The 27217-nt window shown below is 33.2% G+C and overlaps 3 protein-coding genes and 1 long non-coding RNA gene across 4 annotated transcripts; 3 read left to right on the top strand and 1 right to left on the bottom strand.

Annotated features, from left to right (window-relative positions):
- The first annotated feature begins 5114 nt into the window (after positions 1–5114).
- On the top strand, positions 5115–7139 carry LOC108475365 (uncharacterized). The gene has a single exon (XM_017777326.1). It carries the CDS (start codon positions 5115–5117, stop codon positions 7137–7139), a length of 2025 nt encoding a protein of 674 aa, XP_017632815.1.
- Positions 7140–10221: 3082 nt separating this feature from the next.
- Positions 10222–17431, top strand: LOC108475367 (uncharacterized). Its single transcript, XM_017777328.2, has 2 exons — positions 10222–11443; positions 16698–17431. The coding sequence occupies exons 1-2, from the start codon at positions 10222–10224 to the stop codon at positions 17429–17431; spliced, it is 1956 nt and encodes a 651-aa protein (XP_017632817.2).
- Positions 17432–21448: 4017 nt separating this feature from the next.
- Positions 21449–22594, bottom strand: LOC128290462 (uncharacterized). The gene is made up of 2 exons (XR_008280317.1): positions 22364–22594; positions 21449–21984 (listed from the first exon to the last, which is right to left on the bottom strand). It is a non-coding gene; the product is annotated as an uncharacterized LOC128290462 (long non-coding RNA).
- Positions 22595–23433: 839 nt separating this feature from the next.
- Positions 23434–25578, top strand: LOC108475368 (uncharacterized). Its single transcript, XM_017777329.2, has one exon. The coding sequence runs from the start codon at positions 23578–23580 to the stop codon at positions 25576–25578; it is 2001 nt and encodes a 666-aa protein (XP_017632818.1). The 5' UTR covers positions 23434–23577.
- The last annotated feature ends 1639 nt before the right edge of the window (positions 25579–27217 follow it).

The following is a 27217-nucleotide window of genomic DNA, read 5'->3' as shown; positions in this document are numbered from 1 at the left end:
CAATATGCTTTAAGTGTGGCAATGGATGTGTGCATGTCTAGGATTGGATCCATGAAGAGCTTGGTACTTAAGCAGTCCAATAGACTCACCACCTCTTTTCTGGTTTCCTACCTGGTGCACAGCTTCCATTCACTTTAAGCCATAACAAAGAAGGTTTGATTTCTCGATACTTAACTGTTTTTAAAATAACATGTTTCTGCCACTACAAAGGTTTATAAGTTTTCAAAGTTTCCCATAAGATTTTACAAGGTTGTTAACAATGCTTTGATTATTACAATGAATCACATTTTGGAAAAAAAATAAGGCTAAGGTTTTATTCAAGTTTAAACGGTAAAAGTTTCTAAACATCAAGAAGGGTTTTCAATGAAAACATGGTTTTTGAAAAATACTTCAATGTGACACGCCGGATTCTGAGCCGGGTTTGGGGTGTTACAGGCTAGCTATGTTAATTTAAGGTTTTTTTTGTTTTGTTTTGTGTGTTAAGGTTTTGGGCTGGTTTAGTGGGCTTAGGGTTTTTAGTGGGTTTGTTGGGTAGGTTTAATTTTTTGTTTTGGGCTTGTTGGGTTTAGCCCGGGTCAAAATGGGCTTATACATTTATTATTTATAAAAGATATTTATTAATTAAATAATTATATTATAATATTTTTATGAAATAAATAAATAAAGGTATGACAAATGTATGGTAAAATTTGTGACATGTGTAATAATAAAATATATATAAATGTAAAATAAATATTGATTATTAAATAGATATTTATTAACTTATTATATTATATATATAAAACAATACAAAGTAAATGAAAGAAATAAAAAGGAAAGAAACAGAATAGGCAAACGTGAAACAGGGGAGAAAGAAGGAGAAAAAGAAAGGAAAGAAAGAAAAGGGAAAATTGAAGGTTTGAAGCTTTAAAGTTTAATTGCTAATGTTGTCTCGGGAAATCTCAGCTAAGCAAGGAAAAATGGCAAAGACAACGGGAGTTAGCTCGAGAAAACATGGTTTGTATTTCTATAATCCGAACTTAGTCATTATTTGTTATATTTATATACATATGGCAATTGTTAGTGTTAGAATTATGATGTTTTACAATTGAAATGGATTGATTATGGTATGCAATGAATTTATTGAATTTATATTGATTGGAAATATGAGGAAATTGATATGAATATATGAGATTTGTGATATTTGAATATTTGATATTGAAAAGTGAATTGAATTGTATTGAATTATAAATTAATATGAATAATTGAAATATATTTGTTGAATTGAATGAAAATGTATGAAATTATGAAAATGTGTAAATATATGTGATTATTAGAATGGTATATTGATGAAAGAATTATTGAATTGAGAAAGTGAATCAAATACCCTATTAACAGTATCGGGCTAGGTCGGTTATAGTTGGCATGCCATAGGATTGGAAGAGTTCAGGGATACTTCGACCTCGAGTCGATGAGACACTGGGTGTCATTATATTTCTTCGGATAGATTCGATGAGGCATTGGGTACCAACTTTCTTCGGCTAGGCCGATGAGACACTGGGTGTCAACTTTGCTTCTAACTATCCGACGAGGCACGAGTGCCAAACTGGTGTGATTGATTGGATCCGTGTATCCGCCAAGGTCTGAATTTTGTTAATAGGGGTAAATAAGTGAAAAAATAAATCGAATAAATTTGATTGATCAAGCTATTGAAATGAAACGAGAAATTGAATTGAGAATTGAAAATTTAGATATGAAATTGAAAACATGAATCAAAGGTTCATGAAATGATTGGAGTCCGAATTGATGATATATGATGCCACTTGATGAATTGAAATGTGATTTGAGATATATGAATCGTATGTATATAGTTAAAGCTATAAGGGATAGTAAGTTGATATGATATAAATGAAATTGACTGTTATTGAAATGGATTAAAATGGAATATGATTGATAAGTGCATAGTTGAATATAGTTTATTGATATTGAATTGTGAATAAATTAAGGAAAGCTATACCAATTAGTAAGTGAAAGAATGGAATAAATAATAATGGATTTATTTAAGAATTGAACAATTATGTTATTGTGTTTATTATAAGATTTGTATAGAATTTATATAGTAAGTAGTTGAAATTTATTTATGAAATAAATAATTAAATAATTGTAATTGTTATTAAATCTACACAAGCATAAATATACCTAACCGAACTCAAACCTAGAAACTCAATGATCCAAAATTTTAAAGCATATTCTCTAGTTTTGACTACAATTATTATTGAATTCTTCTTCTTTTCTTTCCTCTCTTTTCCCACTTTTTTCTTCTCTATTCCTTCACCTCATGTCCCAAACCCCCCAAAAAACCAATAGAAAATAGGTGTAAGTGTAACAAATCTAAACCTAAACTCTACCAATATGGATTTTTTAGGTTTAGAGAGGAGATGAAGGGTTGAGATTTGTAATGACCTTTATTACTAGATTTTAATGGATTTTGGAGACAAAGTACTAGACATGTTCATGGGTCAGGCTACTCACCTAGGCCCAAAGGTTCGCCCGAAATTTGAAAGGGTTTTGACAAAAATACTAGGCCAAAAAAATGGGAATAGGCAAAAAAATTAGGCTCATTTAAAATATGGGTTGGGCTTGGGTTTGAACATTCAAAGCCCGAGCTCGGCCCAATTTAAGTTTATAATACTTTATATTAAGTTATTTTTATATATTATGTAATTTAGAATACATTAAAAAAGTAAACCTATACTAAATATATAATATTACTCTAATGTAAACATTAAAATAATGTTAAGATTATTATATAAAAAATTTCAATAAGTAAAAAATGTGTATATAATTATTAAATATTAAAATAAAATAAAATAAAATAATGTGAATAAGTTTTGGTTTTTGTTCCGATCTACTGCTACTGGAGTTACTGAGAAATCTTTTGCAACAAAGATTGAGTGTAGGGTATAAAATTATGCTTGGGACGTCTTCTATTACATTTTTTTTAGTTATTTTCTTTTATTGTAATTGTTAGTGATTTTGTTGTATCTATATTTTTATGATTCAAGGTTGTTGAGGTAAAATGTAAATAATGAATCTGAGTGACATTTGATAGTGTTCACGGTAGGCTGTCATTGAGGTAGTTTAATAATTTACCTTCTTTGGTTTGGCAATTTAATGAAGAAAAAATTTAGACTTTTAATGTGTTGTTATATTGAAAATAATATGGTCCATATATAGAAACTAATCTTTGGCATTTGAAGATTCAATCTTTAAAAGGTGGAGATTTAATCGAGATTGTGTTGTTAATTTTGTTGAGCATATATTTGATTGATTGTGCTTTAGATGTTTATGTTGTAATAGCTATTTTTAAGGAGTTATTTTGTATTCACTTAAATTTTATGTTAGTAAACCAAAATTGATATATGCTTGTCAAGGTCTTATATGAGAGTTTATTGAGAGCACTTTAATATATTTATTGAGAAATTGTTTTTGTAAGAGAGTGCAAACTGTTATTGTAAATATTGTTGAGTGTTTACTTCCTAAGTTTTTAGGGAGATTTTGGAGATGAGTGTTCTAGTTTTTCGGTATAAAAGTGAGATCTCAATACTTGGGGAGCGATAGAGTATGAATTATTTGTTGTATTTGTGATTAAAGATAGTAAAATTACCCACTAACCTAGACTCCACAGAATAAGAAAATTAAACTACGTAAATAAACCTTAGTGTTGCTAAATAACTTTGAAAATAAAGAAAATTATAAATGTGGTATCGTAACTACTTTTATTTTCAGTGCTTTCACTATACCTTTTTTCATTCCTCTTTTCACTTTAAACTTATTCGAATATGAATATGAACGATAAATATGAGTACGAGTTTAACATAAACATATTCATACCCCTATATGCCGGATAAATATTTCATGTAAAATGAAAGAGTCGAAGCAATATGGCTCGAAACAGAAGATTTAGGGTCAATGCTTGATTTTCTTAATGTTGCATGTTTTTGAAATCTAGTGAAGGCTAAAAGCAAAGATTGTTTAGACAATTAAGAGAGCAAAGTTATGTTATTAACAGTCATGAGCACAGCTTCATTGCCATGAAAGTATTATTGAAGGTACAAACTTTGCAACCCCAAGCCTTTCTTTAACCTTGGCCCAAATTTAAAAAGAAAAGTTTGGATTTGAAACAGTTGCTTAAGAGGTTTACTCATTGTTGCATATGTTCTCTAGCTTTGTTCACCAATTGGTGAGTTGATGGGCAAATTTGGTTAACATTGCTAAGGAATTTAAGTTACTTTATCTCATCTTCAATATATGTTCAAATTAAAGCTCTTGTCTCACACCTAGACGTGATTTAAACTCCGTCATCCTCTTCTCAATCCTCTAATATTGTATTGGTAAAAAAATATTTTTGATAAAATACACTCACCCAAACAAAGTATCAAGCCTCATTGAATTATAAAAACATTTATAAGAAATCCACTCACTCAAGCAAAGTATTAAGGTAGTATAAAGAAACTCGTTAAAGGAAATATACTAAAGATAGATTTGGGGTTTTTCTTTTTAGATATTCGTTATACTTTTATTTTTAACTTTCTTAGGGAATCTTAACATATATTTAAAAATTCATAATAAATTTTATGAAATTATCAACAATGTATAAAGAGAATTAAATAAAATATTTTAATTTGTTGAATAAAATATTTTATTTATACTTTTATTTTATGAAACAAATAAAAGTACAAATCAATATTGAGCAACCAACACAACTAAATTTGTGACATGTACTTCCTTAGCACACAACAACAAAATCCATGTAATAAATAATATATAAACATCAAAATACTTGTAATATTATAGAAAATACCTCATAATTTTACAATAAAGGTTTGTCTTGTACTTTACTAATCTTTTAACTTTATTGTTAAGAAAAGAAAATTTATATAAAAAGTTAAGAAATATAAACAAATAAAAGAAACCAACTAAAGTAAAGTACGAAGGCAAATACAGAATAAAAGCAATATACTAGGATAGTTTTGGGGTCTCTTTCTTTCAAATTAGTACTTCACTTCAAACATTGAGTTTCAGTTTTTTTCTTTCTTGCTACGTCGACGGAAAAAACCAAAGAGGAAGGAGAAATGGAGGAGCCACTGAATTATGGTCACCAACATCCCTTGCTTCTTTTGAATGAAGATCAGCTGATTGTAGCTGACTGCTCAAGGTGTGGCGAGAAGGTGTCAACTCCATGTTTTAGCTGTGCCCAGGATTGTGGGTTTTACCTTCACAAGGCATGTGCTGAGGCACCTTTGGAGCTTAATCACCCTTTTCATCACTACCATCCTCTTGTTCTTATGGAAAACCCACCTTATAATTCACCTGGAGAGTACATTTGCGCTTTATGCCGTCAAAGTGGTGACAAGTTTGTATATCACTGCTCGTGCGAATTGGACTTTCATATTAAATGTGCTCTATTTACATTTAATATTGCTGAAAATCATTTGAAAGAGCTTGAGCATGTTGCCCTTCAACATCCATTGATTTCCACTAAAAGTGGTGATGAAGAACTTGAAGATGTTTCTAAATGCTTTTGGTGCTGGGAACCATTAGCAAATTATACATACTTTTCTCTTGACTGTGGATTTAATTTACATAAGAAATGCGCCGAGCTTTCTTTCAAACTGAACCATGTGGGCCATCGCAAGCATTCTCTTGTTCTACAATTTAATAGCGAACAGTTCTCTTGCAAGATATGCGGAGAAACCAGTGGAAAAGGTTTAGGATTTATTTATGGTTGTTCACCTTGTAAGTTTGCTGCTCACTTTGAATGTGTATCAGCAGCTTTAGATCTTGTTGTTGAAGATAAAAGGCATGAACATCCTTTCAGTTTGTTTCCGAGAGGATCATCATTCATTTGTGATGCATGTGGTATTGAAGGAAGTTATGCTTCCTACATATGTTGTACATGCAACATTATGGTCCATAAAAAGTGCACTTCATTGCCACGCATCATCAAAAGCAAGTGGCATGATCATCGCATTTTTCACAAATATTTCCATCACACAGAAGATTTTAGAGTTTTGGATTGCATAATATGCTATAATGAAGTCAATACAGAGCATGGTAATTACTATTGTTCAAAGTGTGACGATATATTCCATGTGAAGTGTGCAATGAAGGATAAAAATTCATATGAAATAGTAGAAAATGAAGATGAGATGCCCAATGAAAGTTCCATCATTGTTATTGAGAGGAACAATGCTGAAGAAGCTAGAAAAGTAACGCATTTCATGCATATGCATAATCTAATGTTAGGTCCCTTTGTTGGAGGATATGAAAATAGTTGTGAAGGGTGTATGTTGCCAATCACGGATCCATTTTACTATTGTACAGAATGTGTTTTTTTTCTTCATAAAGCGTGTGCCGAGTTACCTAAGATGAAGAATGTTTGGCATTATCGTTGCCAAGAACCTCTTGCCCTTATTTCGTACAAGGTTTTTTGGTGTGAACAATGTTGGCAAATATCTAATTCCTTTGCTTATGAAAGTAGTGAATGTGAGAGTAAGATATGTCTCCGATGTGTGATTGCTCTTACTCCTGGTGCTCGAACATGTTTGAAACATGAACACCCCCTCTTTTTCTGCGGAGACCACAAAGGCCAGTACTGCAATGCTTGCGGTTATACAACAAAGGGAGATGGGGCATTTTGTTGTAAGGATTGCAATTTTGTACTACATCTTGAATGTTTTTCACTTCCAATTACAGCTCGTCACAAATGCGATAAGCATATTCTTTCACTCACTGATTATGATGATAACAACTATTTAGAAAATCATCATTGTGATATCTGTGAAGAAAGTCGAGACCCAAACAGTTGGTTTTATCATTGTGCAAAATGCGATACTTCTTCTCATGTTGGTTGTGTTCTTGGAACATATCCATTACTCAAACTCGGGAGCATCTATGAAGAAAAAAATCATCCCCACCTACTCACCCTTGTGAAGAAGAAGTATGATTACCTTGATTGTGATAAATGTGGTTGGCCTTGTGAAGATATAGCTCTTGAATGTTTAAAGTTGGAATGCAAATATACTGTCCACTGGAATTGTGTAGCACCCGTTTCTCTACTGAGTTGGTGGAAGTGGCCCTTGCGCAAATATATTTGAAACATGTCACTTCATTTGTAAGAAAACTCAATATTGAAAAATAGGGTTTGATCTTTATCTTGTTATCTGTGATATTATAGGGTTTGATCTTTATCTTGTTATTTGTGATATTAGTTGTTGTCATCATTGTAATTAGGTTTTTCTTAATTTTTAAATTTTAAATAAATGTTATGTAATAATCTAAAGCTGAAATATGTGTGGTTTGAAATTTGCCGTGGAAGTAACTTGAGGACATAGATGAATGGTACAAACTTTGGATTTGAAACAGATGTTTAAGAGGTTAACTCATTGTTGCATATGTTCTCTAGCTTTGTTCATCAAGTGGTGAGTTGATGGGCAAATTTGGTTAACATTGCTAAAGAATCTAAGTTACTTTATCTCATCTTCAATGTATGTCCACTAAAAATATTATTGTATTTGTTATTAGCTCAATTAAATCCAGGAATAGTTTATTGTTTTTCTAAAAAATTTTTGTGGGAATTTTAAATTTATTAAATGTTTTTTATTTTTAATTTAAAATATTTAATAGAGTTGGACATGATTGGAATAGTGATTAAAGCTCTTATATGTCATCCCTTCTCAATCCTCTAGTATTGTATTGATATAAAAAAAAAATCATTGGTAGATGCACTCACTCAAGCAAAGCATGAAGGTAGCCCGAAGAAACTTGTTAAAAGAAATGTACTAAAGATAGATTTAGGGTTTTCTTTTCAAATATTCGCTATACTTTAGTTATCGAATTTTGTCAAGGAATTACCAGAAAATTTTAATAGATGTTTGAAAATTTATAATTTATTTTATGAAATTATCAACAATGTATAAAGAGAATTAAATAAAATTTTAGGTAAATTATCAGAATAGTCATTTTTGTTTATCTCAGGTTGCATTTTAGTCACTTATATTTGAAATGTTAAATTTTAGTTGTTCATGTTATCGTGTTGTAACATTTTAGTCACTGAGCATTAATTGTCATTAACGATGTAATGGTAAGCTGACGTGGCACGTTAAATCATCATTTCAAACGGAAATTTTAGGTTAAATTATACAATTAGTCCCTATATTTTTTTCGTTTTAAGTAATTTAATTTAATTTTATGTTCTTTAAACTTTCCTTTTTCTTTTGTGTTTTCATTCTCTTCTTCTTCTCCCCCTATTTTCTCCTATCTCCATTTCTTTTAATATAATTTTTCTATGTTTTCCATTTATTAAAACTAGTCCCTATACTTTTATTTTTTGAACAATTTATTTTTTCTTTTTATTTCTTTATTTCTCTTTTTTCTTCCCCTTTATTTTTCTCTCTTATTATATTTTCACAGCAGAATCATAATCTTTACCTGCCAAATAAACCAAGTCCTTGTTTCTTTCACATGTTTTTAAATTGAATTTCACTGAAAATCGAATATCAATCCTTCTTAATTAAATCTTGATATGAATATAACCTAATTTTGAAACTAAAATTGGGTCTAACTAATCAATATAAAAAACCATATCCTTAATCAAATCTAAACATAAATTGAATTCTTTATATTCAAAACAATTTTTTTCCATTTTCAGACTTTTACAAAAGCGTGTAGATTATTCATTTCCTTTTTCTTTTTCTGATGAATAAAATTAAGCAAATGATAAAATTGATCTAAACATTCTTGGATATTTCCAAACAAGCTTGATTGAAAGCCGAGCATGGATGAACCAAAGAGAGAAAGGTAGCATGGAACCAAATTGGTTTGGGTAAAGTTGATGGTAAGTTTCGTATGGTGGTCATTTTAGTCATTGAGAGTGTAGAGCTCGTTTGAAAAATTCATGAAACAACGTAGTTTCAATAGGGTGAGAATTTTGTAGGTAAGATAGCTAGATAAGGTGGTCATGGGAGTTGGTTAGGAGATTTAGGGAACGGGCTCAGGAAACTTTGTTGAGGGTGGACGACCATAAGTCACGACTGGTGAGGTCTCTGAGTGAGGCGAGTTTGTGGACTAGGTCATTGAGAGATCTAAATTTTGTTTGTTGAACTGATAATGGATGATGAGGGTTTGTAATTGTGGGGTGAGAATATGCGAACTAAGTTTTATTTTGGTTTCAACTTTCGCCTTTTATTTTTTCATTAATAGAAAAAAGTTTAACAAATGGAAAATATAAAAAAAATTATGCTAAAAGAGATGAAAAAGGGAGGAAAACTAAAGGGGAAAAAAGGAAAGTTTAAAGAATATAAAAGAAAAAACTTTAAATTGCTCAAAATGAAAAAATATGGGACCAATTTTATAAAAAACTTTAAATTGCTCAAAATGAAAAAATATGGGACCAATTTTATAATTTAACCTAAAATTTTCTTTTGAAATAATGATTTAACGTGCCACGTCATCTTACTGTTACGCCATTAATGGCAATTAACAACTCAGTGACTAAAATGTTACAATATGTTAATGTAAGTGACTAAAACGTAACATTTCAAACATAAATGATTAAAATGTAACCTGAAATAAACAAAAATGACTATTTTAATAGTTTATTCTAAAATTTTTAATTTATTTCACAGGAAAAACTATTTTTATAGTTTTCTTTCTGTAAAACACATAAAATTAAAATCAATGTGGGACATTTAAATTTATGGGCACACAACAAAACCAAGAAAGATTGGATACCAATATTCATTATCTAATCCACAAAGCAAGGAATAAAGTGAAAATTTTGTATTTTTCTTTAATTTTTTCATTGTTCTCAAATTTAATAGTTAAGGTAGAAACCACCCAAATCCATGACATCCCATTCGTAGTTATTATAAATTAAGATTGAATTATGAAAATGCATGCGTCAATATATGTAATAAATAATATATAAACATCAAAATACTTGTAATATTATTTAAAATACCCTCATAATTTTACAATAATTGTTTGTCTTATACTTCAACTTTATTATTAAGAAAATATTTTTTTTAAAAGTTAGAAATATAAACAAATAAAAGTAAAGCATGAAAGCAAAGACAGATTAAAAGCAACATACTAAGATAGTTTTGTAGTCTCTCTCTTTCAAATTTCTACTCTACTTCCATAATTCACTTTCTGTTTTTTTTCTTTCTTGCTACATCGATGGAAAAAACCAAAGAGGAAGGAGAAATGGAGGAGTCACAGAATTATGGGCACCAGCATCCCCTGATTCTTCTTTTGAATCAAGATCAGCTGCTGATTGTAGCTAACTGCTCAAGGTGTGGCGAGAAGGTGTCAACCCCATGTTTTAGCTGTGCCGAGGATTGTGGGTTTTACCTTCACAAGGTATGTGCTGAGGCACCTTTGGAGCTTAATCATCCTTTTCATCCTCATCATCCTCTTCTTCTTATGCAAAGGTCACAACATTCTTTCGTGCTTTGCGATTTCTGCAATGAAAGATGTGAGAAATTCGCTTATCACTGCTCTTGCAATTTGGACTTTCATATTAAATGTGCTTTATTAACGCTTAATATCGCTGAGAATAATTTGAAAGAGCTTGAGCATGTTGCCCTTCAAGATCCATCTATTTCCACTGAAATCGGTGATTATGTTGCAGTGTGCTTTGTGTGTTGGGAACCATTAGCAAATTATACACATTTTTCTCCTGATTGTGGATTTAATTTACATGAGAAATGTGCTAAGCTTCCTCTCAAATTGAATTCTACGTACCATTGCCAACACTCTCTTGTTTTACAATTTAACAATGAGAGACTTTCTTGCAAGATATGCAAAGCAAGTACCCAAAGAGGATTTGTTTATGGTTGTACATATTGTAAGCTTGTATTTCACACAATATGTTTACCACCACCACTTGATCTTGCTGTTGAAGACAAAAGCCATCAACACACATTCATTCCACTTCTGAGACGAGTGCCGTACTTTTGTGATGCGTGCGGTCTTGAAGGAATTTACGTTGCCTATATATGTTCTACATGCAGCATTATGGTCCATAGAAGGTGCACTACATTGCCACGTATCATCAAAAGCAGTTGGCATGATCATCACCTTTTTCACAAATATTTCCTTCCGGATGAATTTAGAAGTTCAGATTGCACCATTTGTCATGATGAAGCCAATCCAGAGTATGGTAGTTATTGTTGTTCACATTGCAATGTTACATTCCATGTGCATTGTGTGACAGAGGATAAAAGCTCATATTCAATAGTTTCACTAGAGAATGAAGATGAGATGCCCAATGAAAGTTTCATCAGTGTTATTGAGAGGAACGATGCTGGAGAAGCTACAAAAATAAAGCATTTCAAGCATATGCATAATCTAATGTTAAGTCCCTTTGTTGGAGGATATGAAAATAGTTGCGATGGGTGTATGTTGCCAATCTCGGATTGTTGCGCGGAAGCGTGTGAAAGAGTAAAATTATTGTACTGAAAAATCACACCAAGTTCAATTCCCAGGAAAGAGAGGTAGATCACGAAGATCACTTAAATACCAAGTCTTTCCTAGCCAGAATATCCCTCTATCGTAATTTAATAGCACAATAAATCACTACAATCACATTCACAAAATATGTAAAACAAATAATAAAGAACACGAATTTTAACGAGGTTCAAGAAATTTTGCCTACGCCCTCGGGCACTACCAAATATATTTCACTCCAAAATTACAAGTGAAATTTACAAATAGAGAGAGAATAATGCCTTAAGTAGAGAATGGCAATTATGGGATGAAGAAAGTAAGAAATGGTTAGGCCTATTTATAGTTGAGGTTCAAGGATCAACTTGCAATGTCCCTATACAATTAGGGACCAAAATTGCAATTATCCCATGCCAACTTTAACCCAACTTGCCAACCAATATTACTTTCTACTTTCGGTGCTCCACCCATTTGACTTTTCAAAGAATGGTGGGTTCCAATAATCTCCACCTTGAAGATTTGATTAGGATAATCTTATCTTCACACAATTCTTTCGCTTTTGACAACAATACTTGATAGTGCCTTCTTCAACTGTTAAACTTGCAGATATTAATCAAGTTCAAACAATGTTTGAACTTGGTTGTCATTACTACATTGGTCATCATATCTGCGGGATTATCTGCAGTCTTGATCTTCAAGACAAATTTTCCCTCTTCAATAATTTCCGCACAAAATGGAATCAGACGTCGATATGTTTTGTACGTGCATGATAGACTTGATTCTTTGCTAAATGAATAGCAGTTTGACTATCACAATACACGTTAATATGCTCTGAACCAACCCCAAGGTTTTAGCCATACCTTGTAACCAAATAGCCTCCTTTACTGACCTCTGTTATGCCATGTACTCGCTCGTGGTTGACAATGCAATCTGAGATCGTAGTGTAGACTTCCAACTTATTGGTCCTCCAGCAAGTGTAAACACATAACCGGTGGTTGATCTTCGCTTGTCCAAATCACCGCATAGTCGTAATCAACGTACCCAATAACACCTTTACCAAGTGTATTATCCTCGCTGAACAAGAATCCAACATCCACGGTCTTCCGAATATACCATAGAATCCATTTCACGACTTGCCAATGTCCTTTTCGAGATTATGCATATACCGCTCACTATACTAACTCGCTCGTGAAATGTCGGGTCTTGTACACACCATTGCATACATCAAGCTACCCATCGCATTAGAATACGGAACTTGCAACATGTATTCTCGTTCCGTATTCGTCGAAGGAGATAGTTGTGCAGAAAGCTTGAAATGAGAAGCCAACGGGGTACTTACAGGTTTTGTCTGCTCGTTCATGCCAAACTGCTATAGTACCTTTTTCAAATGCTGCTTCTGAGACAAGCTAACTCTATTATGAGCTCTAACTCTCCATATTTCCATGCCGAGAATCTTTTTAGCTTCTCCTAGATCTTTCATCTCAAACTCGAGATTGAGTTGAGTCTTCAATCTTTCAATCTCAACTTTGTTCTTAGATGCTATTAGCATATCATCAACATATAAGAGCAAGTATATGAAAGTTTCTTCTTGTAGCTTCTGAAAATACACGCAATGATCAAATTTACTTCTTGTGTACCTTTGCCCTTTCATGAACTGATCAAATCGCTTGTACCCTCGCCTCGGAGATTGCTTCAATCCATAAAGCGACTTTGTCGGTTTGCAAACCCAATTTTCTTTCCCAAAGAACCTTGAATCCATCCGGGTGAGTCATATAGATTTCCTCTTCCAAATCACCGTAAAACGCGGTCTTCACATCAAGTCGAACTAGTTCAAGATCATATTATGCAACCAAGGCTAGCAAAATCCGAATAGACGAATGCTTCACAACCGGAGAAAACACTTCATTGTAATCTATTCCTTCTTTACGAAGCGTAACCCTTTGCTACCAATCTAGCCTTGTATCGAATTTCAATTTTATCAGGAAATCCTTCCTTCTTTGCATATACCCATTTGCATCCAATTGCCTTCTTTCCCTTGGGTAGTGTCACCAACTCCCAGGTCTTATTTTTATGAAGAGACTGCATTTCTTCATTCATTGCTTGCTTCCACTTTACACCATCAGGGTTACTTACTGCTTCTATGTAAGTAGAAGGAACATCATCATCTACAATTGGAAGTGCATAGGCCACTATATCATCAAAGCGAGCAGGCTTACGAATCTCTCTTCTTGGCCTTCTATATGCAATTGAATCTTGTTGCTGTAGAGGTTCTTGGGTAGGAACCTCTTCATCATTTGTCCCTCCAATATTAGCTGGATCATCGTTAACCTTTTCAAGCTCCACCACGCAAAGTACTCTGGTTTTGTCATCCTTTTGTGAATCCTTGTACTTCAACATGGTTGATTCATCAAAAGTCACATCTCTATGAAAACAATTTTCCTTGTATTAGGACACCGAGACGGTATCCTTTTACTCCATCGCTTATACCCAAGAATAATGCTTTCTTTGCTCTTGGGTCTAACTTAGATTCTTTACATGATAATATGCGGTGGAACCAAATACATGTAAAGAATCATAATCGAGAGTGATTTACAGTCCACATCTCCATAGGAGTTTTTCCATTTATTGCGGTGATGGCAAACGGTTAATTAGATGGCACGCATATGTAACTGCCTCAGCCCAAAATTATTTGTCCAATCCAAGATTGGACAACATACATCGAACTTTCTCCAAGATAGTTCGATTCATGCGTTCTGCCACCCCATTCTCATTGTGGTGTATCCCGAACAGTGAAGTGTCGCACAATGCCCTCATCTTGGCATACTTGTAGAAATGAATCGCTTTTGTACTCAAGTACCATTATCCGATCGAAGTCGTTTGACCTTTCGACCGATCGAGTCTCTACCATCTTCTTCCATTTCGAAATGCATCCAAAACTTCACTTTTTCTTTTCATTAGATACACCCATACTTTTCTTGAATAATCATCAACAAAAGTAACAAAATAGTGCATACCTCCCAAAGAAGCTACTTTGGTAGGTCCCCACACATCATCGTGAACGTAGTCCGAATTCCTTTCGATTGTGAATTCTTGGACCAAATTTTACCCTCTTCGCTTGCCCGAACACAATGTTCACGAATTCCATTTTGCAAGAATTTGCACCTTTCAACAAGCCTTGCTTCGCCAATGTCGCAAAGCTTTTTCACCAAAGATGTCCCAATCGCATATGCCATAATCTGGTAGCCTCTGAATCTACATTTTTGTAGAAATTGTTGATGTTGATCCAATAACTGTACTTCCATTTAAAAAGTACAAGTTATTTTTTCTTGTGCCTTTCATCACCGTCAATTGCCCAGCTACTACTTTTAGTAATCCATCTCTCAAAGTGATTGTGAGCCCTTTAGATTCTAGGGCCCCTAATGAGATGAGATTTTCTTGAGCTAGGTACGTAGCGAACATCTGTCAAGACTTGGATTGAGCCGTCGTGATTCTTCAATTGACTGTACCACTCCCATTGTCTTACAAGCACTATCATTGCCCATAAGAACAATTCCACCTTCTAGCTCTTTAAGACTAGAAAACCAGTCCTTATTAGGACACATATGGTAAGTACATCCTGAATCCAAAATCCACTCATCCGCTTGACATGCCATTGCCATGCCAACCAAGCTAAAGTCGACTCTCATCATGCTCGCTACACATGCATTAGAAATAGCCTTGCCCTTTTGTAGCTTAGGACAATTCTTTTTCCAATGCCCTTTTCACAAGAAAAGGCACATTCATCTTTGGCGGGTCTCCCTTTGGACTTTCTCCTTCTACCAGATTTGTCTGCTGTGTGAACGACCTCTTACTGTTAAGACTTCTGCGGTTGTATCTCTGTGATCTCTTTTATCTTTCTTTCGAGTCTCAGATCTATACAACGACTACTGATCGCATCAAATGTGATCGTGTCCTTCCCATGAAGTAATGTGGTGGTAAGATGATCATATTCATCAGGAAGGGAATTCAACAACAATAATGCCTTGTCTTCATCTTCAAATTTCTCATCCAAATTTAGCAAGTCTGCTAAAATTTTATTGAATGAGTTCACATGGTCATTCATCGACATACCGGGTGCATACGTGAATCAATAAAGTTTCTTTTTCATATAAAGCCTATTTTCAAGACTTTTCGTTAGAAACTTTTCTTCCAGTGTATCCCATAACTTCTTCGCTGATGTCTCCCTCATGATGTAGTACTTCGCTCTTTGGCCAAACATAGGCGGATTGTACCACACGCTGTCTATTGATCTTGGCCCACTCTTTGTCATCCATCTTGTCGTTTTTCTTCAAGGGCTATATCTAGCTCTTGCGACATAAGACATCCAGATCTCACATTGCCACATACCAAAATTATTGGTACCGTCAAATTTCTCTACTTCAAATTTTGCATTTGTCACATGAGTCCTTGTCGATGACGATCTTTGCCGCCATTTTCTCCTCAATCCCAACTCATCAGATACGTGAACAGATCAGTATTCAGTAAATAGTACCGTATACGTGAATAGTATCAGATATCGTAAATAGTCAGATATCGTGAATAGTACCGTAAACGGTCGTATTCCCCAAGTACGAATCTGCTCGATACCAATTGTTGCGCTGAAGCGTGTGAAAGAGTAAAATTATTGTCTTGAAAAATCACACCAAGTTCAATTCCGGAAAGAGAGGTAGATCACGAAGATCACTTAAATACCAAGTCTTTCCTAGCCGAATATCCCTCTATCGTAATTTAATAGCACAATAAATCACTACAATCACATTCACAAAATATGCAAAACAAATAATAAAGAACACCAGAATTTTAACGAGGTTCAGCAAATTTTGCCTACGTCCTTGGGCACTACCAAATATATTTCACTCCAAAATTACAAGTGAAATTTACAAATAGAGAGAGAATAATGCCTTAAGTAGAGAATGGCAATTATGGGATGAAGAAAGTAAGAAATGGTTAGGCCTATTTATAGTTGAGGTTCAAGGATCAACTTGCAATGTCCCTATACAATTAGGGACCAAAATTGCAATTATCCCATGCCAACTTTTAACCCAACTTGCCAACCAATATTACTTTCTACTTTCGGTGCCCACCCCATTTGACTTTTCAAAGAATGGTGGGTTCCAATACGGATCCATTTTACTACTGTTCAGAATGTGGTTTTTTTCTTCATAAAGCGTGTGCCGAGTTACCAAAGATGATGAATGTTTGGCATCATAATTGCCAAGAGCCTCTCGCCCTTATTTCTGACAAAGCTTTTGAGTGTCAATACTGTAATAACATATCTACTGCCTTTGCTTATGAATGTTGTGGATGTGAGGGAAAAATATGTCTCCGATGTGTGATTGCTCTTACTCCTGGTGCTCGAACATGTTTGAGACATGAACACCCCCTCTTTTTATACAGAGACTACAAAGGCCAGTGCAATGCTTGTGGTTATACAACAAGTGGATATGGGGCATTTTGTTGTAAGGATTGCAATTTTGTACTACATCTTGAATGTTTTTCACTTCCAATTACAGCTCGTCACAAATGCGATGAGCATCTTCTTTCACTCACTGATCATGATGATAACAGTTATTCAAAAAGTTATCATTGTGATATCTGTGAAAAAAGTCGAGATCCAAATCGTTGGTTTTATCATTGTGCAACATGTGATACTTCTGGTCATGTTGGTTGTGTTCTTGGAAGTTATCCATACCTCAAACTTGGGAGCATCTATGAAGAAACAGATCATCCACACCTACTTACCATTGTGAAGAAGAAGTATTACTACCCTGGTTGTGATAAATGTGGTGAGCCTTGTAAAGATGTGGCTCTTGAATGCTCAAAGTCGGAGTGTAAATATATTGTCCACTGGAATTGTGTAGCACCCGATTCTCTACAGTCTTGGTCGGAATGGCCCATGTAGTAATTCAGATGTAATCATATTTGAAACTTACCACTTCATTTGCAGAAAAACTCAAGAGTGGAACACAAGGTTTGATCTTTACCTTATTACTTGTGATGTTAGTTTTCATTATAATTTGGTTTATCTGACTTTTTAAATTTTAAATAAATATTATGTAATAATCTGGAGTTGAAACTTGTGTGGTTTGCATTGGTGTTTGATTGTTGATTTTAGCTTTTCTTGTAATTTGGGAGTGTGATTGTACTTACAATAATAAAGCTATTGTTGAATGCTTCTCTTTGTTTCTTTATATAAGCTTACTTGAAAATAGAACTTTTTTTCTAAAATTATTTCTCTCTTTTGTTGCACATTCAAATTAGGTTTAGCATTTGATAAACTAAAATTATTACAGTTCCAAATAAAGTTGAAGGATTAGTTCATTTATCTCTCTTATATCACAACCTTGTATGTAGTTTCCTTACTCATCTTCTTCGGGATGGGAACTCATTCTCATCGATAACTACCATCGTATAGCTATTAAGAATAGCTGCCGGAACTCATTCTCATGAATAGAAAACATTTAAATATAAATACATTTAGATATTATGTTTTTATATTAAAATATTTAAAAGAAAATTATCCTGTAAATTTTTTAAATTCAACAAATAGAGTAGAGTAAAGATTTGGAAATATAAAAATTAGATATATAAGCAAATGAGAAACTTGTCAAATTTCAAACATAATTATTATGAAATCTAAAAGTTTCAGTATCAAATAATTATTCATTATTAAACCAATCTCGAATTTAATCTGAATAACAAAGATTTTAAAACTAAACCGATAGATCAAAGAATAAGTTCCCGATTGAATTGATTTGTCCAGTTTAATTGAATAAATTATCAAAAACTAAAAAAAAATATTGGCCCACAAAAGTATAATTATAAAGTACATAATTACTTGAAAGAGAAAATGAACATAAACATGCCAAAATAGTGGGCATTAAAATTGACAATAATTATTCTCAAAGGTGCCCATGCAATGAACTATATTTCCCAAAATACTAATACTATTGATTGCGTCGGTAGTAACTAAAAATAACACAAATACATGCAAACAATCAAAATCCGAATATATTCTTTTTCATTAATCCCATAACATAAAAGAATCATATTCTTACAAATTGGCAACCAAAGTAGCCCTCTAAAGGGCAAAAAAACAAAACATAAATCTTAATCCCAAACAAAAATAAAATTCCCTGGTATTGATACACTATACCTGGCAGGGAAATGAGGTAAAAGGCAAAATTTTCTTCACCAAAATCGTCAATGCAAAACACAAAAATTTTGCCATTTGATTAAACATGGCATACTATAGACTGTATGCATGGCCCCAGACCAGTCATCCCCGGGAGAAGATCCGACCCGGAAACAACTAATTGGGAATAACTTTGACGGATAGTGTGAAAAGATGCAAAACAGAAACTGATGGATGAGTTGGGACGGACTCACCAGACTAGCCAAAACTGGCAAACTCGGAGTTCCCTAACCCTGTGTTTTGCGGATGAAGAGTACTTTATACACAAAAAATCTCCATGGATTTGGAACTTGACCTTTTTGGGGTTTTGATCACCTTCAAAACCGTATGAACCAATGAATGACTTGAATGGACTGCAAACAATATCGACATCAATTGGTGACTGTATTTCTTCATCGTCACTAAAGTCATCATCAGAGTCATCCTCGTCATCATCGTTATTTGTGCGGAAAGCTTTCGCCTATAGAAAACAAAGATGGAGTGAAATAAAGGATTGGAAAGTCCAAGGACCAATTACAAAAAGGAAATATATTATAATAGGCTCGTTAAAAAGGTCCCATCGAAGCATTACTATTAATTTCCAAAGTTCATCATTCCAGCCCTCCTTGCCATGCTAGTCATCGGTACCAACATTCGAGAATCTTCCATCTTTATCCATATAGTAGCTAGACATTCCCATCTTATTTACCAGTTTGTGATATTTATGACGAGCCAAGTATCAAATAACCTTCAAAGACCAAAATAATGCATGCCTGGGCAGCTAATTTTTGAAGCCTCATGCTATCAGCTGCACCTTCGTCCTCCGCATCGACTCCCATCAGAACCATCATCATGTTGGATTTTTGACACATTTTGTCCGGATGAAGTATAAACTTCAGTCTGGATTTAAACAACAAAGTACTGTATCAGGATGAAGAACGACAAAACTTTGACAATAAGTATGAAGGTTTTTAAGCAATGGAGCAGAATCTGGTTAGAATTATGAAAGAAAAAATTGAGAAAGTATTTTTTCTGAATGATTTCTATTGAAATTCATTGATTAAAAAGATGGTATACTGCCAATACATAAACCAGTCATAAGCTGGTCAGCTTTAACATATTTACTATTTTTAGACTTATTGCACTCTTTACACATTGCAACTTGCAGATCAACTTGCACAATTAACTAAGTTACAGAATATTACTTAAAGTAACAAAATGAAACTGAAACTGAACAATAGCATCAACTTCAATAACTGCATGTACTTCATCCGGAAATACTACAGCAGCTTGTTCTTCATACTTCATCCGCATAACTTATGTTGCATTGTCTGCTCCCTAGTTGCTTTATCTGCTGCATGCATGCCAACTTCAATACATCATCGTCATCATCAGTCTGGAAACCATCCATATCATCATCATCTTCAACCTTTTACTCCTTTGCAGCTTCTGCTCACTCAAATGAAGTAAAAAATAAATAACACGGAAGGATTTAAGGATTCAATCTAAAAAAGATTCAAAATTCAGACACACAGCATGCTAGTATAAGCGCATTGACACACACACTATATATATAGAGAGAGAGAGAGACCTGCAACTTGATCCTTGTAAGCAACTAGGAGATGAAGGGCAGCCCTAAATACACGCTCAAGAGCCTCCCCGCCAATCTGGTCACCGAGAAGTGCAAGAAGTGATGTAAGGCACAAGCAGCACTGTTAAGAAGTGGCTTTCATGCAGTGTTTTGAACGAGCCATGCAAGTTGCAGCTGAACAATACACTGCTGTTTTGTATTTCTCTAATGTTTTTCTACTTAGTTACATTTGAACTAATGTATTTGGTGCTGACGGATTTGATAAATCAGCTTAACCATGTGTGCAAGTAATGTTTTATGAGTTTCAAGACATGTTAGTGGAGTTAGGTGTGTTTAGGTGACAACCTTTTGATTTTTCAGACGAGTTAATTACTTGTTTATATGTAATGAAATGTTTCAGCAATCAAGAGATGAATCTTTCAGCATTCTTTCTTGTTTTGGTTCTTGTTAAGAAATTTGTTCTTGATTTCTCAAGCCCGATTTTCTTGGTTGCATATCAAGTCATTGAAGCTTCTAGCTCAAGACTCTGCTGTGATATCCTAATCTGTTTCTTAACTCGTACAAGCACACTTTCTTATAATGTTCCCTGTAGAAGCCAGATAACTTATTGAGTCATAGCAAGACAATAGCCGAAGTATGAAAATTCATTGTAAAAGTAACAATATTATACCCAAGGCTTAAACAGAGTGACATGGAAAATGATCAAAGCAAATACAAAACCACCCACCGCTTAAAATTCGCTCGTAAACCACTCTTTCTAACATGTTGCAACAACTGGAGCCAAAGGTTGAACACTTCAGTTGTAACAGAGAACTTGTTTAATATGCTGAGTGTCAAGGCTGCATTGTAATAGACTGCATTAGCAATCTGGGTAAGGAAGAACAGTGTCGTGTTATTAAATCACTTTCCAGGAATAAAAGAGTATTTCTGATAGAAGAAAAGCAACAGGCAAAATATCAAATGTGTAACATTTACAAGACATGAGATGAGCATATAAAAATATGACATCATCTTGCAAAAGAATAAAGCTATGCCTCGACACTGTTGAAACAAAGGCAGCAACAAATCACAAAACGAACTAAGTTTGCTAAAAATGACAGTAAGAAAACGAAGCAAAATTTTGAAAAGAGAAAGAAAATTGAACAACAAGAAGATTGAGCTGAAAAACATACATTTTCATTGATAATATCAAATTATATGTAAGTTACAAAGTGAATTTGACAGTTACCTAACAATGTAACTGCTCCCACCTATACTTAACTAATACAAGATTGAAATTCAAATCAAAGCTAGCTGATACATCAGCCATTACATCAAGTACAAATAAAAAACTAATCCTACAAGCTTTAGTTTCAAGTTACAAACTAACTAGGCAAATTACATTTGAACAAAAGAGAAAACAAAATGCACCAAGCTGTTGCTGCTCTCGGTTCTGCTACATTGCTGGTCTGCTTGAAGTAGCTGCTGGTCACATGTTGCATTGCAGGCCAATGCTCAACAGACACCATACCCCTTGTACAAGATGACATTTCAACCGTGGTTTCTCCGTTCGATTCAATCGATCAAGTGTGATTCTCAAATACGGCTCAACCCAGTGATCCACCTGTCCTCTACAGTTTTGAAACACTACTTCAATCAGCTTTGGGGCTGGTTCAATATCATTGTCCTCTAAATTTTTATCTGCCATAATCTGCCAAAGACAAAGCAAATAACAGAGCTTTATAAACCAAAGGCACTGACATAAATGTATTATAAACATGCATAAAACATAAGTTTCTGATCAGTTATATTTGACACAGATTTTCAAAGAGTGAATAGTATCACTATGAATTGTTTACAGTGTGGTACTAGCATAGTTGATTGTAAGGCTTTACCCAAGTTTTGCATTGTAGCAGACATCTACTTCTTAAAATAGTGTCACTACGTAGCTTATGTTGATAATAACAAATTTGAGTAAATAACTTACTAAGCAGAAAATGCTTAAACTACTAAGATTAAAAGTCTACTTAACAAATCCCAAAACATTCAGATATGAGCAAAAGAAATATCAAATTCAAATCAAATCATACTCGGAAGGAAGTGAATTGCCCAATCAGCTAATGCTTCAATCATCAAAGGCCAAAGGCTCCACATTTCCAAGGATATAGTCGGAGAAAAGACACCTAATTTAAATTCTGTAATCCCCTTCTCCATCTTCTAATATTGTATTGATAGAAAAAAAGTCTTTGAAAAATGCACTCTCTCAAGCAAAGTATCAAGCCTCCTTGAATTATAAAAACATTTATAAGAAACTCATTCACTTGAACAAAGTTTCAAAATAGTCTAAAGAAACTTGTTAAAAGAAATATACTAAAGATAGATTTAGGGTTTTCTTTTTCAAATATTTGTTTTACTTTAATTATCAAATTTCGTCAAAGAATTATCAGAAAATCTTACCCAGATGTTTGAATATCTTTTAATTTGTTTCATACAAGATAAAATATGTTTTATACTTTTCTTTTGTGAAACACATAAAATTAAAAATAAATATTAAGCAACCACACTATTTAATATGAGAGATTTAAATTTGTGAGATGTAGTTTCTTGGCACACAACAATATCAAAAAGATTGGATAGCAATATTCATTGTCAAATCCACCAAGCAAAGAATAAAGTGAAAATTTTATATTATTCCTTTAGTTTGTCATGCTTTGGTTGTGGGTGTGATATTTTATTTTAAAATGTTCCAATCATGCTTTAAAATTACTGAGATATCTTTTATAAAGATTGAGTGTAAGGTATAAAATTATGTGATTTTGTGTTACATTTTTAGTTGTTTTCTTTTACTATAATTCCTCTTTCACTCTAAACCTATGCTATTTACAGTCATGATCAAATATATATATATATATATATGAAGAAGGGAAGCCAAATAACCGCAATGCATGCATCAATATATGTGACAAAAGCGATGTAATAAATAATGTATATTTTATATATAAACAGAAAAATACTTGTAATATTATTTAAAATACCCTCGTAATTTCAGAATAAAGGTTTGTCATATACTTAACTTTAACTTTATTATTAAGAAAATATTTTTTAGAAAACAAAAGTTCAGAATTATAAAGAAATAAAAGAAACCAACTCAAGTAAAGTATGAAAGCAAAGACAGATTAAAAGCAATATACTAAGATAGTTTTGGAGTCTCTCTCTCTTTCAAATTTCTACTTTACTTCCAACATTCAGTTTCTGTTTTTTTGTTCTTCCTACGTCGACGGAAAAAGCCAAAGAGGAAGGAGAGATGGAGTCACAGAACTATGGTCACCGACATCCCTTGCTTCTTCTTTTGAATGAAGATCAGCGGATAGTAGCTAACTGCTCAAGGTGTGGGGAGAAGGTGTCAACTCCATGTTTTAGCTGTGCCCAGGATTGTGGTTTTTACCTTCACAAGGTATGTGCTGAGGCTCCTTTGGAACTTAATCACCCTTTTCATCTCGACCATCCTCTTCTTCTTATGCAAAATGCACCTTATTCATCTGGAGAGTACATTTGTGATTTTTGTGATAAAGAGGATGATAAGTTTGTTTATCATTGCTCTTGCGGATTGGACTTTCATATTAAATGTGCTTTGTTTACATTTAATATTGCTGAGAATAATTTGAAAGAGCTTGAGCATGTTGCCCTTCTACTTCCTTCGATTTCCACTGAATATGGTGATTATCTTGGTAAGTGCTTTGGGTGTTGGGATTCATTAACAAATTATACACACTTTTCTCCTGACTGTGGTTTTAATTTACATGAAAAATGCGCTGAGCTTCCTTTCAAACTGAATCATGCGTGCCATCGCAAGCATCCTCTTGTTCTACAATTTAATAGCCAACGGCTCTCTTGCAAGATATGCCAAGTAACAAGGACAAGAAGGGGAAGTGGATTTGTTTATGGTTGTTCTCCTTGTAACTTTGTTGTTCACATTGATTGTGGATCACAATCACTATTACAAGTTATTGAGAGTACAAATCATAAACATCCATTCACTTTATTTTTGAGACAAGTTCCATTCACTTGTGATGCGTGTGGCACTGAAGGAAATCATGTTGCCTATACATGTGGTACATGCAACATTATAATCCATAAAAATTGCAGTTCATTGCCTCGCATTATCAAAAGTAAGTGGCATGACCATCGCCTTCTTCATACATATTTCCATGACATAGAAGATTTTAGGGTTTTGGATTGCATGATATGCCATGATGAAGTCAATACAGAGCATGGTAGTTACGATTGTTCAAAGTGCAATGTTATATTCCATGTGAAGTGTGCATTGAAGGATAAATATTCATATTCAATAGTTTCACTAGAAAATGAAGATGAGATGCCCAATGAAAGTTCCATCAGTGTTATTGAGAGGAACGATGCTGGAGAAGCTACAAAAATAAAGCATTTCAAGCATAAGCATAATCTAATGTTAGGTCCCTTTGTTGGAGGATATGAAAATAGTTGCGATGGGTGTATGTTGCCAATCTCGGATCCATTTTACTACTGTTCAGAATGTGATTTTTTTCTTCATAAAGCATGTGCCGAGTTACCTAGGATGAAGAATGTTTGGCATCATTATTGCCAAAAGCCTCTCACCCTTATTTCAGACAAGGTTTTTAAGTGTGCAGAATGTTGGGACATATCTAATGCCTTTGCTTATGAATGTTGTGGATGTAAGCGAAAAATATGTCTCCGATGTGTGATTGCTCTTACTCCTGGTTCTCGAACATGTTTGAAACATGAACACCCCCTCTTTTACTACATAAAGCGCAATGGGAAATGCAATGCTTGTGGTTATACAAGTGGAGATGAGGCATTTCGTTGTAAGGATTGCAACTTTGTGCTACATCGTGGATGTTTTTCACTTCCAATTACAGCTCGTCACATTTGTGACGAGCATCTTCTTTCACTCACTGATCATGATGATAACAGTTATTCAAAAAGTCATTATTGTGATATCTGTGAAGAAAGTCAAGATCCAAATCGTTGGTTTTATCATTGTGCAATATGCGATACTTCTGCTCATGTTGATTGTGTTCTTGGAAAATATCCATTCCTCAAACTCGGGAGCATCTATGAAGAAACAGGTCATCCACACCCACTCACCATTGTGAAGAAGAAGTATTACTACCCTGATTGTGATAAATGCAGTAAGCCTTGTGAAGGTGTGGCTCTTGAATGCTCAAAGTCGGAGTGCAAATATATTGTCCATTGGAATTGTGTAGCACCCTATTCTCTACAGTGTTCCTTGTGGTGGGGCATGTAGCAATTTAGATCTAATCATCTTTGAAACCAGCCATTTCATTTGCCAGAAAACTTGAGAGTGGAAAACAGGGTTTGATCTTTACCTTGTCACTTGTGATGTTAGTAGTTGTTGTCATTGTAATTTGATTTTTCTGACTTTTTAAGTTTTAAATAAATGTAATTGTAATAATTTGAAACTATTGTGATGTTTGCATTGGTGTTTGATTGTTAATTTTAAAATTTATTGTAATTTGGGAGTGTGATTGTACTTACAATAATAAAGGTGTTGTTGGATGCTTCTCTTTGTTTTTGTATAAAAGTTTACATGAAACTACAACTTTTTCTGAAATTATTTCTCTCTTTTACTGCACATTGAAATTGGGTTTAGCATTTGATAAACTGAAATTAGTATCGTTTCAAATAAAATTGGAGGATTAGTTTATTTATCTCTCTTATATCACAACCTTGTATGTAATTTCCTTACTCGTCTTCTCTAGGATTGGAACAGAACTCATTCTGATCGATAACTACCACCGTATGGCTGTTGAGAATAGCCGTCAAAACTCATTCTCATGAATAGAAAACATGTAAATATAAATACATTTAGTTATTTATGTTTTGATATTAAAATATTTTAAAGAAAATTATCCCGTAAATTTTTAAAATTCTACAAATAGATTAAAGGTGTGAAAATATAAAATTAAATATATAATCAATGAGAAACTTGTCAAATTTCAAACATAATTACGAAGTCTAAAAATTTTGTATTAAATAATTGTTCATAATTAAACCAATCTCAATTTAATATGAATAACAAAGATTTTAAAACCAAATTAATAGTTCAAATCAATCAAAAATCAATTCCCAGTTTGATCAATTTGTCCGGTTTAATTAAATAAATTATTAAAAAATAAAAAATATATTTCTTTGAAAATAAAATAAAAATCGATGCAAGAGGTTCAACTGCTCCAGTCGCCCAATTTAAATTATTCAACTCCTTATTTGAAACCAGTGCCTTAATTGATTCTGATCCAACCAATTTAATTCTGAAAACAATTTTAATTGACACAATTGCAATAAATTTTAAAGGCATTTAAAGTCACGATATTCTTTGATTTAAAGATTTGAAACTTTGGTGTAATTTAAAATTATATAAATATACATATGTCAATTTAAAAGTTAAAAACTCGGAAATTAATTAATATTTCAATTATAATTTATTTTAATGTTAGAATTCATACTAGAAATAAAAAATTAAACTTTTGTATATTAAAAATTATAATTTATTTTAATGTTAGAATTCATACTAGAAATAAAAAATTAAACTTTTATATATTAAAATGTAAAGAACTATTTTAGCAAGATGAGAATACGTTACAATTTAACAAACTGAGATATCACAAAGAGATGACAATAAAAAAAAAAAAATCAAAACAGACTTTGAAAAACAAGATAGACATATGAAACTGAGAAAGGTAAGAGCAATGGTAGTGGTTATAATTGTAGAAAGAAAACTATAAAGAGAATTTGATCGTTAAATTTGTCAAAAAAAAAATACAAATAAAATATTTAAACCTCGATTTATGAACTTCAAAATATGTTTTATACTCTTTTTTTTTTTTGTGAAACACATAAAATTAAAAATCAATAATAAGCAAGAG

This window comes from Gossypium arboreum, chromosome 3 (assembly GCF_025698485.1).
Source record: "Gossypium arboreum isolate Shixiya-1 chromosome 3, ASM2569848v2, whole genome shotgun sequence".
In the NCBI taxonomy this organism is placed as follows: domain Eukaryota; kingdom Viridiplantae; phylum Streptophyta; class Magnoliopsida; order Malvales; family Malvaceae; genus Gossypium; species Gossypium arboreum.
Note: the sequence above shows the minus strand (reverse complement) of the source record. Positions and strands in the feature narration are given on the sequence as shown.